The sequence below is a fragment of the Cavia porcellus genome, unplaced genomic scaffold (assembly GCF_034190915.1).
Source record: "Cavia porcellus strain 051 isolate PalLab524CR breed Dunkin Hartley unplaced genomic scaffold, mCavPor4.1 scaffold_40, whole genome shotgun sequence".
Classification (NCBI taxonomy): Eukaryota; Metazoa; Chordata; class Mammalia; order Rodentia; family Caviidae; genus Cavia; species Cavia porcellus.
Window position 1 is genome coordinate 3,231,816 of NW_026947523.1, and position 14,580 is coordinate 3,246,395.

At 61.9% G+C, this 14,580-nt stretch overlaps 1 protein-coding gene across 2 annotated transcripts in view; it reads left to right on the top strand.

The window, feature by feature from the left end:
- The window catches only part of Celsr1 (cadherin EGF LAG seven-pass G-type receptor 1), a 97,040-nt gene that overhangs the window by 43,061 nt on the left and 39,399 nt on the right, over nt 1–14,580 (top strand). For both annotated transcript variants that reach the window (XM_013158622.2, XM_013158627.2), the window contains exons 3-5: nt 9,180–9,402; nt 11,622–11,737; nt 13,400–13,488. In XM_013158622.2, coding sequence (XP_013014076.2) covers nt 9,180–9,402; nt 11,622–11,737; nt 13,400–13,488 — 428 coding nt within the window. The remainder of the gene's footprint in view (nt 1–9,179; nt 9,403–11,621; nt 11,738–13,399; nt 13,489–14,580) is intronic.

A 14,580-nucleotide genomic window follows, 5' to 3' on the forward strand; every position in this document is an offset into this window, starting at 1 on the left:
GAGAAATTTTGGGTCAGAACATAAAAGCATTTTTCCAAGTGGCTGTTCATCGGGGTGATTTTGCCGCTCAGGGACATAGGTCAATATCCAGAGATGATTTTGGTTGCCACGGCCGAGGTGGGAGCTCTGGGATGCAGCTCAGCGCCCTGCAGGGCCCAGAATGCTCCCACTGTGATGGTCAGGTCCAGCACATCTGTGAGCCGTGCCAGCCCCAGTGCTCTTCCCTCTCCTCTGCCCCAGACACCTGTGAGGGCGATGCCAGGGCCTTCTCACAGCCAGAGTGGTGTGGGCACACGGGAGGCACATGGGTGGGTACACTGTGCATACAGCAGGCCCTGTGTGCAAGTGAGGCACGCAGTGGACTCTGTGTGTGGTGCATGGTGTACACGGTAGGACCTGTGCAGGTGAGACGGGGTCTGGAATGCTGCCCTTTCCTGCGTGGTCAGGGTGCATCCGTGGGGTCAGCCACACGTCCTGCTCAGTGACCAGAGCGTCGGCTTTGCTGCCTCAGTACTGAGCTGGATGGCGCAGCCTGTCTCCTGGCTGCCTGTAGCCTGGCTGCCTTCTCGGGACCCTGGATCCCCGAGACGGCTGCAGGGAGCTGGCATGCTCACCGTGACCGTGTCCTTTGTTCCCATGAGGCTCCCCTCCTGTCTCCCTCTCCACCTCAGGGAGACTGGGGCAGACAACTGACCGATCTGGATCAAAGTGCCGATGGATGCCTTCCTGAGTGGCAGCTTCCTGTCCCGGGAGGGCTGTGCTGTAAGCTCAGGGCAGCTCTGTGTGGGTCAAGGAGGGGAGGAGTGGCCAGCGTGTCGCCGTCCTTCCCGAATCTGGGCACCTGCACCATGAGTGATTGGGGGCCTGGTTGGCTCCATTGAGGTGGAGTTTATCCTTGTCCCCTGTGTGGGACCCTGGGGCTGCTGTCCGTAGGAGAGCATTTGAATGAATCACTCCAGTCATTGTAGTGTGACTGAGATCATGATGCCCATGGCTCTCGCCCTGCACTGCACTCCGAGTATGCCCAGCCCATGCATGCGGCCAGGTACTCCTCAGGCTGGGCTTCTCCAGCGCTCAGGGTCAGGGCCCTCGAGACCCTCGGTGGTGCTACTGGTTTGAGCTCACACCAGCTGCCCAGGGCTGGAGGTGCTGACATCCCCTCGCCGGGCTCCCAGGGTGAGGAGGTTTGGTGCAGGTTCAAGGCCAGAGCAACGTCTGGTGTAAAAGTCAAATCACCCATCTGCTCATGGGGCGTTCTAAGGATAAATTCTGGGTCCCGTTGGTCCTGTCATGAATGCAGGGGTGGCGCAGCACTGTGTTCAGTCTGGGCTTCACTTAGCAGAGTGGTGCCCTTCATGCTCGAAACCACCCCACCCCAGATACCGCAGCTCCCTGCACTGCCTGAGCTGCGTCCTGATGTCCTGTGGAGGGCTGTCCCCTGAGCACGAAGAAAGGCTGGTGGCCATGCACCTTGTTGCAGCTCAGCCTCGGAGTGTTGAGCAAAGCCGAGCTCAGGCTTAAACTCAGGAGCTAATGATCACTGATGTGAACGTCATCGAGTGGCCTGCAGTTAAATCCCGTAGCGGCAGCAGAATCCTTGCCGAGGAAACTGCCTTTCAGGTACTCGGGATGCCCACGCTGCTCTCTCCTTGGCCCTGTTCCTGTCGGTGGCTTTGGCTGCTTCCCTGTTGAGAGTGATGGTGGCAGCGTTTCTCTAGGATGAGACCGTGTGGTGGGGCGTCGTGTGTCTGTGTAACTTTGTTCTCTGGATCATGCACGCCAGGAGGAAGGAGAGCGACTCACTTTCAGGGTCTCCTTAGCTCCCTGACGTGTGGGTCACCGAGCAGGGTGGTTGGAGACCTTTCCCTTCCCGGGGGACAGCTTCCTGAGAGGGGACTGGGCGGCCTGGGCTGCAGGGGATTGCAGTGCCTGTCACGCTGGCCCAGCCCCCTCCCAGCCCCCAGGCACACAGCTGCATCCCCTGAGTTGGGCGCAGCCGTGGATGGGCGGGAATCGAGGGGTTTTTAGCCGCAGGAATGCGTTTTTGACTTGTATTTGGAACAGTAGGTGTGTCTGCAGTTCTGGGAATTTGCTTCAAAGACACAGATGAAGTCATTGAGGGAGGCCGCCCTGTCACAGCTCGCAGCCTGGGACCCTCCCCTGCTCCCCGGGCGGTGGGTGGGGCGAGCAGGTGTCCCTCACCTGGGGCCTTTCCTGGTAGCCTGGCCAGGTGGGAGGGGCCGGGCTGGATCAGGGAGGGGGCTTGGTGCCCAGAGTGTCACCAGGCGGTGAGAAACCAAACAAAGCTGGAGACTCTCCCGGGGAGGGCTCCCAGGAATGGGGAAGAGGGGAGAGGACAGGCTGAGCCGGGACAGGGACGGGTGTGTGGAGGGGCCGGGAGGCACTGGGGCCGGAGAACACCTCACACCTTTGCAGTGTGAGCCCCCTTCCCCACAGGCAGCCTCTTAGGTACTGGGACGGAGGAGCCTCAGGAGTTCTGGCCTGCAGGGATGGTTTTACAGCCAGGAGACTGAGGCACCAGTCAGGAGCTTGCTCCGCATGTCTCTGGCCCTGGCAGTGGTGCTGTGGGAGTTTGGTGGAAGGGGTGCTGGGCCCAATGCATTTCCAGGAGGTGGGATGCTAGGTAGCTGTGTGACACAACCCTCTCAGCCTTTCTTTACCCATCCGTGCAATGGGTGCTGTGGCCTGCCCTGCAGGGAGGTTATTGTTGTTAGCACCGTGACCCTGGAGGGTGCAGCAGAGGCCACCTGTCCAGGCAGCTGGGGCTCCTGCGTGACTGTGAGACTCTGTCCTTTCTCTCTCTGTCTGTGCGTTACTCTGCCTGGCTGCCCCCTGCAGCTCTGATGCCTGGCAGCTGCAGCCTCTATTGATCTTGCTTTTTTTGGTGCTGGGGATTGAACCCAGAGTCATGTGTGTGCAAGACAAGAAGAGCTCTGCCACCAAGCCACATGCCCAGCCTGTGGTCTTGCTTCTATCATGGGGCTGTGTGTCGGGGCACTGCCCGGCTCGAAGAGGCCTTGCCTGGCTCACAGCCACCTGGGGCTTTGTGTGCAGCCCGCCCACCACCCCAAGTGGCCGAGGCCTTGGCTGTGGGTGCTGCTGTGAGGCCAGACAGGAGAGGGCTGGGCTCGGCCTTGGCCTGCTCTGCAACTGTCTCGTGTGTGTGCACAGGTGTGCGTGGGTGTGGATGTGTGTGTGTCTGCATGCATGTGTATCAGGGGCCCAGAGGGTCTTTCTCAGGTCTGGCTGGAGTTTTCTTAGTTGGGTGGAAGCCCCAGGCTCAGATGCAGCCTCGGTGTGGAGAGAGATAAGTGGATGGTTGGTGGTGGGTGTAGAGGTAGTGGAATGGATGGAGATGGGTGGATGGATGGGGAGGGAGTGGGTGGGTGGATGGTGGGTGGGCGGGTGATGGGTGAGGGAAGGATTGTGGGTATTGGGGTAAACGGCGAGCAGGTGGGTGCGCTGAGGACGTGTGAACCGGTGCGGGAAGTGTTCACGCATTCCCGATGGACGCGTCCACCTCCCCACACTCCGCAGTGCCCCTGCTTGGCCCCTCTTCGTGCTTCCTGGGCTCCCGAAGCTGCTGCCTGGAGCTTCGATTCCCGTCGCCTCCTCTTTGTTAAGACCCGAGTCTCTGGTCGTGTCCTGGCACCCAGCGCTGACGGAGCTCTTGGCCGGGCTTCATGCCGCTGTCCCCAGGTCTGTGTGACTGTGCCCAAGGACCCCGCCACACCCGTCCACGTTGCGATCCCGGCCCGACCACCCAGCCCAGTTCTTTCTCTGCCCCTGTGGAGCCTGACTCCAGCCTCCACCTCAGCTTCCAGGTGCCTCCGTGCCTCGGGCCTGAGCTCTGCCCTTGCTGCCTTTGGAAATTCTAGTTTTTCTAGTTCAAATCCCTCAACTATTTCTTGGCCCAGCGGAAGATCATCTTTTTATTTGCTTAAACACTCAAGTTGGCAAAGCTCGCTCTGTCCTTCCTTTCTGGGGTCCCCCACCCCGCCCTCCTGGCTGTCAGGCAGGGGGTTAGGTGAACTGTGGCTCTGTCCCCTCTCCTGGGCCACCCAGGCAACCCTGCAGGCTGTGCTTCCGGGGCCAGCTGCCCACCCCCACCAGGGCGCCCGCCCCCAGCCCTTCCTGATGAGGCCCAGGCTGTCTGTGTGTCCCCTCTTGTTCTCCTGACCAGCTGCACATCACCCCGGCTCCTCCCTGCTGCAGGTGGGGCCCAGCATTCCTCGGCTGGGGTGGGCGGCTGTGTAAAGCCAGCACGGGCTCCGGGCTTGTTTTTGCAGTGCTGGGGACTGTGTCCAGCACCTTCACCCTGCACTGCAGCCCCAGCCCTGTTTCTATTTTGAGCCAAGGTCTGGGGAAGTCGTTATACTGCGCAGGGTGAGTTTGGCCTTGCAGTCCTCCTGCCTCAGCCTCCTGGAGTGCTGAGGTCACAGGCCTGTGCCACAAAGCCTGCGGAGCTCTTGTGTTTGCGGCTGAGAATGCTCTGGGCCTGTGCAGACAGCTCAGCAGTAGAGCACTTGCCTGCAAGGGAGAGGCCCTGGGTTCAATCCCAGTGGGGCCAGAAAACGTTCCTGTAGCATCGTGGATGCCAGCGCTTCTCTTGGGGGCTTTCGGTTGCAGCTGTGGTGGGGGCTGAGACCCAGCCCCCTGCGCCCTGGGTGCAGAGCCCACGGCAGGCCTGGGCAGTATTGAGCTGAGCTCTCCCGTTGCCTGATGGACCTTACTGTGGCATGGGTGGGGCGCTGGCAGTTGTGGGGTTCAGGTGGGAGGTGGGCAGCTTTCTCCAGGCTCCAGGATGATTCTGAGAGCATCTGGCCCTGGCAGAATGCTAGGCTGTCAGGGGAACTCCGAATTTATCCTGGATGGGAGATCCCAAGAAGGTGACAAAGCGCGAAATCCCGACCCCACCACTCAGCTTTATTTTGTTAAAACAGCTGTCACTAAGAGCTGTGTGAGAAGTGCTCAGTTTGCTTACTGCTAAATTCAATGCCAGGAATCGACCTAAAATAAGATGATTTAAGAATTACAAACCACTGGGTGTGGTGGCGCATGCCTGTAATCCCAGCACTCCAGAGGCTGAAGCAGGAGGATCCCTGTGAGTTCAAGGCCAGTGAGTTCAAGGCTACACATTGAGACTCTGTCTCAAAGAAAAACCAAAAAAAAAAAAAACAAGCCAAAAAAAGAATTACAGATGGTGACATTACAGTGCATGTCTCTCCAGCCACTATGCTGGAGGGGTGGTGGCCTGGGGCACTGGAAGCAGGGTCGCTGGGGTAGCTGGTCACCCATGTATGGGTCTGAGCATGGGTCTAGAGTATTCTTGGGTGACAGCAGGTTTCCCGAGGTGGCCGGCAGGGTGGCCCATGGACACGAGCAGACCCCAGGACCCGGCCCGGAGATGAGCCCACGGCCCAGTGGCTCTGGTTCCCCAGAAGCCCGATACTCCCAACAGAAAGTCCAGCTCAGCTGTACAGCTGATTCTTGATCAAGCCGCCCGCGCTGCCGGGATCCAGCACAGGAAGGCACAGGTGTCAGACTCCCGGGATTAAGTGCGAGTATTAATCACCCGCAGGAACCGGGATCCTGGTGTTTCCTGACTCCATCCCACAAGCATGTGCCGGCCGGCCACGCTGAGCCTTCCTCGGACGCCTCCTCCTTGTGTGTGTTCACTCGGTGTCCTGCACCCCTGAGGCGCCCATATGTGCCCTGTGTTCTTAGGCTTGGCCTGGAGCAGACCCTGCTCTGCGACCCCAGAGCCTGGAAGACAGAGGGGAGCACACTGCCTTCAGTGGGGTGTGTGGGGAGCAGGGGGTGAGTTCCAGGCTGCAGAGGCCCTGGGCCCAGAGCTGCCCAAGTGTGTGGCTCAGGGGAGGGAATACAATGGGCACAGAGATCCACAAGAAGACCTGAGGGCAGTCATGGGTGGGGTTCCCTGCACGGGGTGGGGGGCTCAGCAGGGATGTAGGGCCTCTGGGGTATTTGGATGCTGACACCAGGGGTGGGGCCAGCAACAGACAGGACAGGGTCCCGAGTGGGTCAGGATTGTTACAGAGGGGGCTTCTGAGCCAGTGGGACTGGTCGCCATGTCATGGTTGCCACGTCCTGTACAGAGGTGGCCGCTGCGTGAGCTGGTGGGCGGCGGCACTGCCTTGGGTGTGGTGATATTGGGGTGACATTGCAATGAAGATGTGGGACTCGAAGATGGTGGGGGGTTCAGGGGCACAAGGAACGAGGAGAGGGGTGGCTTCAGGACCTAGGCTTGCATGGACAGGGCGAGCTCATGCTGTGTGGGGGTCCCCGGGGAGAATTGGCTTGTGGGTGGGGTGGTCTGGCCTTGAGGTGCCTTGAGACAGCAAGGGGCGGGGGACTGGCTGCTGCACCCCTCCTTCTGGCTCAGCGGGGCCAGAGGAGCTGGATGAGAGGCCTTACCGCCCCCCAGGGCACCTCGGCCCGGGGAGTCAGCCAGCAGAAGGGGCGTCCTCAGGGCACGGCCTATGGTCTTGCGGGGCTGTGTCTGCAAGGGCTGGAAGGTGCTGTGGCTGCGACTGTGGCACAAACACGGAGTCACTGTGGTGGACCAAGTCCGTGTCCAGCAGAGTGCAGCTTCGCTGAGAGGCTTCCGGATGCAGTGAGTTGGAGCTCTCGAGAGGAAACACTGTGGGCTGAGGGTGGCCCCCAAGTCCAGTGGCCCGTGTCTTCATGGGAGCAAGCACGGGGATTTGAGACAGCCAGGGTAGGGGCAGAGCCGGAGACTGCGTGACAGGGCCACAGGACATGAGAGCTGCTGCCCAGGGTCCTCCTGGTGCCCTCTTTGATTGTCAGCTCTGGGTGCAGATCTGTGAGAAGTGCATGTCCAGTTTTAAGGCCCTGGTTTGTGGCCACCTGTCGTAGTGGCCCAGGATGTGGATGGGCTCTCTCTCATTGGAAGTGAGAGAGACCTTCGCCCATGGCAGTGACCTGGTGGAGACTGAAAAGCTGTCACCACAAAGGGACAGGAATGCTCACCGTAGGGTTAGGGTTAAAGTTAGGGTTAGTGTGGCCTTTCTGTGGGATGTGTCCAGGGGATGGAACCCCCTAGGAGTGGGTTCATCAACCTCCCTTCCAGGGTGGTGCTGGCAGTGTGGATGACAGCTGCCCTCCCTGTGAAACCCCTCCTCAGGCCCCTGGGAGGAACCTGGGCACTCGCACAGATCAGCTCAATCTGAGGGTGCCATGGTGCCCTATGAGGCCCGGACAGGATAGGGAAGGGCAGGGCTGGCGGGGCACAGGTGGGAAGTCTGAGCAGGAGCCCAGCCTGCAGGCTCTGGGGCTCCCAGGAGGACACGGCCGGGCAACCTGGGGCCTGTCTGTCCGTGCAGATGGGAACATGGCGCTCACCCCCATGCCCTCCTGCCCTCTGTTTCCAGGAAGGGCTGGGCCTAGCCACCCACCGGCCTACCTGGCCCACTGTGCATACGCGCAGGTGCCTCTGGTTTTGAGTAGGAATGAGAGACTGACAAACCCGGAGGAGGAGAAACCCATCTCCAGCTGCAGGCTTCAAATGCTGCACAGGGTTCATGAGGGCTGCAGGCCGCCAGGCAGGAGGCGGGAGCACGTGTGTGCAGGTGTGAGTGTGAGGGGCATGTGTTCTCTGAAAGGATGTAGGAGTGTGCGCATGTGAGGGTGTGTGTGCATGTGTTGTGTACACGGACATAGGTGTGTGGCTGAGGGGCTGAAGTGTGAATGTGTGGGGTGTGAATGCGGGCGTGAAGGTGAGTTCACATATGACACTGTGGGTGTGCACACACAGAGGGTGAGTTACAAAACGTATGCATGTGTGTGCAGGTGTGTGTGCAAGTGTGACTGGTGGGTGTGTGGAAGCCTGGGTCCCCTCGCTCAGCTGGGTGTGGACCTGGGGACAGCTGCGTGGCCCCAGGCAGGCAGGGACACAGCCTAGGCAGGAACAGTTGTCACGTGGTTTAGAATCAGCCCTTCTGCTGCTCAGAAGCGAGGCTGCTGGAGGCGCCAGGTGTCGGGAGACCCGGAGACCCCCGACACAGCCCGGGCAGCCTCCCTGGAACCCGAGGTGCTGTCTCGCGCCTCAGCTGGGCAGTCCAGGATTGCTGACCTGGGCCTCAGGACAGTGGCACTCTGTCCTCTGGACCTGCCCTGCAGTGAAGGCACCGTCACTGTGTGTGTGGCAGCTGCTGGGGCCCGGACCCGTGGTATGTCTGAGTGCAGCATCCCTGCAGTGGGCCAGCAGCACCCTGGAGCCTCCGTCCTGCTGGGCATGGGGTGCACTGCTGCTCCTCGCTGCCTCTGGCTTCGGTCTTTTCTATGTATTGAAATTGACAGAGGGGTTGGTGTCCACCTCGCGCCCCCTGCTGTCCTGCGTGAATCCCCAGCCTGCCCATGTCCAGGTGTTGAAGCCTTGCTTTCCAGCGTGGCCTCTTTTGCCAGGCAGCAGTGAAGGTGGGGCTGGGTCCTGCGGGGAGGCCTGTGGTGGGATCAGGGTCCTTCTGGGGAGAGACAGTGGCTGCGCTGACCTGGGGTGCTGGAGGGAGGCTGCCAGTGTCCCTCCCCAGCTGCCCCTTGGGAAGTTTAAACTTCCCCATCCTGGGGCAGGTCAGGGTTCTGGGGAGGCCCCATGCGTGCCACTCCCTCCCTAGGGGACCTGGAGTGCGGGGAGGGTCAGGTGAGATGGGACCCCAGCTGTGCAGGCCAGCATGAGAGACAGCCAGCAGGGCAGGCCTGCAGGAGGGGCCCCGGCCATGGCTTGTGCCCGAGTGTTGGGCCAGCTCTGCTGTGGCCAGCAGTCACCAGGCAGGGGAACCAGGCGGGCAGGAGACCTCGCCTCAGCCTGACTGGCCCCCTTGTCTGGCCTACAAAAGGTTTGGGGACAGGTCAGCCAGATACTGGGTCCCCTGACACTCAGTGGGGGAGACCTCCTGGGGGCTTCGAGGGGACCCAGTGATCCCTGTCCCGGGGCCACCAGCACTGCTGCCCTTCCCCCTGTGCCTGACTCTGCCCTGGAGCTGGGGAGCCGCCTGGAGTCACAGCCTGAGCTGGGTCCCCTTCCTCCTGCCTCAGCTCACAGTGTGGCACGGTGGCCCATGGCACCCCGCCGGGTGCTCCTGGCCTCCAGGTCACCTCTGGCCTTTGTCCCCCAGGGGAGCACTGCCAGGTGAACGCCCGCTCCGGCCGCTGTGCCAATGGCGTGTGCAAGAACGGGGGCACCTGCGTGAACCTGCTCATCGGCGGCTTCCACTGCCTCTGCCCCCCGGGCCAGTTCGAGCGGCCCTTCTGCGAGGTCAGCACGCGCAGCTTCCCGCCCGAGTCCTTCGTCACCTTCCGCGGCCTGCGCCAGCGCTTCCACTTCACCGTCTCGCTCCAGTAAGTGTGCGGCCCTCCGTGGGTGTCCTCCGTGGGTGGCCGGCCATGGCCGGGGGCTCTGGTGGGTGCTGGCTGGGGCCGAGCAATCTGGGCACCCCAGGCCGGGCAGCAGAGGCGAGAATTTCAGCTGTGACAGCAGACAGGGCCCCGTGTCCATCTCCTTCTGCCTGCCAAGGGCGGGCCTCGATGACCAGGAGGCCAGAGGGGCAGGGAAAGGGACCTGGAGGCCGCAGGAGACCCCACGCCCGCACTGGGCCGTCCATCTATCTGTCCTGTCTCACCGCGGAGATGCAGGCTGACTGTGGGCTGTGCTGGTTTTATTTTCATACACAGCTCCTGGGGAAATTTAGATTTAATTAAACTTTTGAAGTCATCCAGGCCTGGCAGTGCCCACCTGGAATCTTGGGAGGCTGAAGCAGGAGGATTGCTACAAGTTCAAGGCCAGCTTAGGGTATACAGTCAGTTCAAGGCCAGCTGACCACAGAGCAAGACCCTGCGTCAAAGGAACAGTCAAACCAAAAACTCACTTCGCGTTTACAGACTTCTGTCTCATGTGTCTCAGCAGAACAGGGTGGGCTCCGGTTCGGTGGCTTGGCCAGGGTGCAAGGGACACCCCGGCCCCCAGTCCTCTGTCCTCCTCGGAGCAGCCATCTGCCCGGCCTGGCCCCACCGAGTCCCTGCCCCATGCGGGTTGCTGCTCGGGTCCCATCTCTCGGTGTGGCCTGTGACTTCAGGGATCCTCCCCCTGCCCCTGGGCAGGCCCCCGAGCCTCCTGGGGACATTTACAGGCTGAGCAGCGTGTGTGGCTCTGGCCTGCAGTCACAGGTGTTCAGTGGTCACTGGTGCCACTCAGCCTCAGCATGGATCCCAAAGGTGACTGGAAGTCCTGGCACAGGACAGTGATGTGGGGGGCAGTGAAAGTGCTGGGGCCCCCGAGGGAAGTCTGCTGACTGCTGGCACAGAGACAGCAAGTGGCAAACAGTGACGTCTGCCGGGTGCGGTGCCGTGCGCTGTAATCCAGCACTCTGGGACGCTGAGGCGGGAGGATCTACAGTCAAGCAAGATCCTCTCTCAAAATTAAAAAAAAAAATTTAAACAGGCTTGAGCTGTAGCCCCATGAGGAGGCCCCGGGTTCATTCCCAGGAACGAGAGAAAAGAAAGGTGTCTGTCTGCCATGCGTTGTGACATGCTTGCCTGTCACGCGGTCTCTTGGGCTTCTTTAATGCGGTGCAGTTTACGGGCCGCTCCCCTTGTGCCTGAGCGACTTCAAAAGCCCAGGCAGGGCCGCCCTGGACTCTCGGGGAGGACCTGGAGCTGGTGCACCCTGGGGTGGGGAGGGGCAGGGGCCCCTTGCCCCCCAAGCCCAGTGAGTTCTGCCGAGCGAGGGCGGTGGCCGGCCCCAGGGCTTTGTCTCCCAGCCCGTCTCCCCTTTCCAGTTCCTGTTTGCCAAGCGCGGGCTCAGGGCGGGCTCTATGCCAGCGCCCTCGTCCTGGCTTTGTCCTTTCCTCCTGCTTCCCCGGGCGCTTGGCCTCGGCTTCTGTGTCTGCCTCCCCTCACTGGGCCCACCCTGTTCCTCTGTCCCCAGCGGGGCCATCTGCTCCCTCCCGCTTGGGTCCACAGAGAACCGTGGCCCAGTGACTCCGCCCTGGCAGCCAGCGTGGCGCTGAGGGGTCGGCCCTGCCCTCCTCCCCTGCCCACACGGCATCCACGGTGCCAGTTAGTGCGCAGTGCGGTGGCTTTGGGGTCTGTCCTCACCCCTGTGCTGTGCCAGGGACGCAGGGACCAGGGAAGAGCCTGGGTCCGCTGCTTGAGCCCAGCTCCCACCAAGCCACCACAGGGCGATGTCTGGGGGTGGGGTCCCTGTTGCCTCGGTGACATGTGTTCTGGCAGTGCCAGGGCCTCTGGATCTGGGGTGTCGGGGCCCTCGGTGCCCCAGGGGACCTAAGACCAAGCAGCAGGGTTTCTGAGCGGAGGGCCACATTTTTGTTCCTTGAGTGCTGAAAGCTCTGAGGGTTCTTTCTCTAAACAGATGCAGGCACGGGACAGTTTCAGCGATAAATCTAACGATGTGACAAGCAGACAGGACAAGCACAGTTCAGCTGCAGTGAGGCAGGGGTGCCCCTGAGGGTCTGTACCCAGTGAGGCCCTCCTGACCTGGCCTCCTCCCCTCAGGGTGCCCTGGGGTCCTCCTGTGACAGCTCCCGCCCCTCGCCCCACAGGTTCGCCACGCAGGAGCCCAACGCGCTGCTGCTATATAACGGCCGCTTCAACGAGAAGCACGACTTCATCGCGCTGGAGGTGGTGGGTGAGCAGGTGCAGCTCACCTTCTCGGCAGGTAGGCGCCGGGCGCACCCCATCACCCCAGGGCAGAGCCCAGCAGCCCCGGTGCCCAGTGCAGTGTCCATGGCGGCCGAGAAGAGGGGGCAGCTCCTGTTGGCCAGGCCAGGGGACCCTTGAATAAAGCTGGTGTGGCTGGGGGGTCCCTGCTTCCTCCAGGCTGGGGACGGAGCCCAAGGCCTTGTGTGCCAGGAAGTGATTTCCCCAAGCCGCAGCCGCAGGGCCATACACAGAAACGCAGGGAAGACCAGGAATGCGGGCCTGGCCACAGCGAGGCTGCGAGGCAGACGTCCAGAGGGCTTCGGCCACCTCATGGAGTCCTTCCTGCAGCCAGGAGGCGGTGGTCAGCTTTCCATGGCAGGGAAAGAAGTGCCCACAGAGCGGGAGGATGGGGACGGGTAACGGTTCCAGCCTGTGGGCGGTCAGCCTGACGTGCTGGGCTGGGAGGGCGACGCAGAGCCTTGAGCCCTCTGCCCACTTCCTCCGCCAGGCCCTGATCCTAAGGGGCTGCTGCCGCCTTGTAGCCCCTAGGGCTGACACTGTGGGCTGGACCTGGGGACACTTCCGCCCTGCGCTGGAGCAGGCGATCTCAGGGCTGAGTGAGGCCTGCTGTCCTGTGCCGGGCGCTCGGCCAGCCGACGGGGAGTCTCTGTCCCTGGAGGCCCGGCCTGTGGGCTCCTGTGTGTACGCCCAGCAGTCGGCTGGGTTCCCGCCTGGAGTGAAGGCTCAGTGGCACTGGAACACCTGGCCATGCCAGGAGAGGTGGCCAAGCCCACCAGGCCCGGGAGGAGACGCTGTGGTCTCCTGGGCTTGCGTCCCCAGACTCGCGCTGTACGTGCTAGGATGTTTCCCTGGGGATGGTGTCCCCAGTGGCACCCTGTCCTCCCGTGCATGTGGGGTGCCTCCCTTTCCCCTGCTTGACCGGGACTGTGTGGCAGACCCTCAAGGAGGTTCCAGAAATGTGGACTGCCCTGTGAGCCTGGGTACCTGGGGCAGCATGCCCTAAACACCCAAACCAAGATGCGTAAGTCAGGTGCTCCGGGACCTCACCATGCAGCCTGCTGTGTATCAGACTAAAAGGCCAGGCATGGTGGTGCACGCCTGTAATACCAGCACTCCGGGAGGCTGAGGCAGGAGGGTCAGAAGTTCGATGCCAGCCTGGGCAGTTTAGCAAGGTCTTATCTTAAAAAAATCAGAGAGGGCTCAGTGTGAAGGCCCTGGTTCAATCCCCATGCCACCAAAAGAAAGTAACAGCAGCACAGGTGAGAGGAAGGACGTGTGGCCTGGTAGGCGACCCAGGAGAAGCAGGATGTGGTGTGGGTTTGGTGCTGGCATCCAGGGGGCACCATGCACGGGGGGGGACAGATGCCACCCCTGAGTGTCCTTCTTTGCAGTTTTATGTTTTTCACAGTTAAAAGACACGAGTGAAAATTACTTTTGTAATCAGAAAAGCAAAGCTGAGCAGTGCCCACTGGGGGACTATGCTCTGGTAGCCAGGTGCCCGGGCAGGTGCCTGTGACTCGGTCCCGCGGGAGGGGTGACCCCTGCCTGGCCAGCCGTGGTGGGCGGGGCCTCCACAGGAGCCGTGGAGCGCGGCGGCCCCTCTGTCCTGTCCTGAGCCCCTGCTAACCCGCCCCCCTCTGCACCGTCCTCCCATCAGGTGAGACCACCACCACGGTGACGCCGCAGGTCCCCGGGGGCGTGAGTGACGGCCGCTGGCACTCCGTGCAGGTCCAGTACTACAACAAGGTAGGAGGGGGCTGGGGCTCCCACCCTGGGGCATACCGTGTGGTTCAAACCCGTGTGCAGAGAAACTGGAAGCCGTGGAGGGTCCAGGTAGCTGGGAAGGGGACACAGCAACGGCCTGCCCTGGGCTGGGAACCGGACGTCTGCAGCGGCCACGGCTAGAGTTGGGGGAGGCTGCCAGGCCACACTGTGCCCCGGTGCCTGGGCTCTGCTGCTGTTTCTCCCTGTGGTGCGTCGGCTGCTGAAAAAGCAGTCCCTCGGGAAGTCTGGTCCCTTGGGTCAGTGCTGGCCACTCCTGCCCCTCACAGACTCCAGCTTTGGCCCAAGGCCCAGGGCCGCTGTAAGGCTGGACAGCAGACAGGACTTCCTCCATGAGGACTGCACCTCCATGAGGTGACACCAAGGACATGGGGCCCCACCCCACCGCACCCTAGGGCTGAGGGCACAGGGCTGGCTTTGCCATCCCAGAGCCACCCCACCTGTGCCCTGGACACACGACTACCTGGTTTTTGCTTTCCACACTGTCTTCATTTGGGAGGAGCCACATGTTTGGTGGTGGTCTCTGTACTGTCTCAGCTGCTCTGGAGAACGGGTTCCCCTTTGGGTCCCCCAGCCTCCCCGTGGGAGTTTCTACCCCATGACTGGCCCTCTGGGTTAGATGGTTCTGCCGTCCTCTGCCACCCAGGAAGGTCTTCTCCTCGCGGCATCCAAAGGATGGCCACTTCCTGTGGGCACCTAGAGAGGACACCCAGCCCCTGCACCTTGGGAGGGCTATAGTCCCCCCAAGTGCAGGGACAGCTCTGTCTGATGTCAGGGCCTGGCTTTGCCCCTGTGGGCACCCTAGACAGATAAACATTGTCTGAGCCTTTCCCAGGGTCTGGGAGGACAACAGGGACTCGTGTGAGCAGAGGGACCCTGGGCCTGAGCTCCCCAGGCCTGAGCACCAGGGTGAGGCATCCGTGGTCCTGTGACTCAGAGGGGAGACAATGTCAGCCCAGGGCCTCCCCACATCCCTCGGCTGCGTCAGGTGCGGAGCCAGTGGCAGCCACGTGGGCATCTCAGCCCAGGTGCTGCTGCATCCCTGTCCTGTTCTCA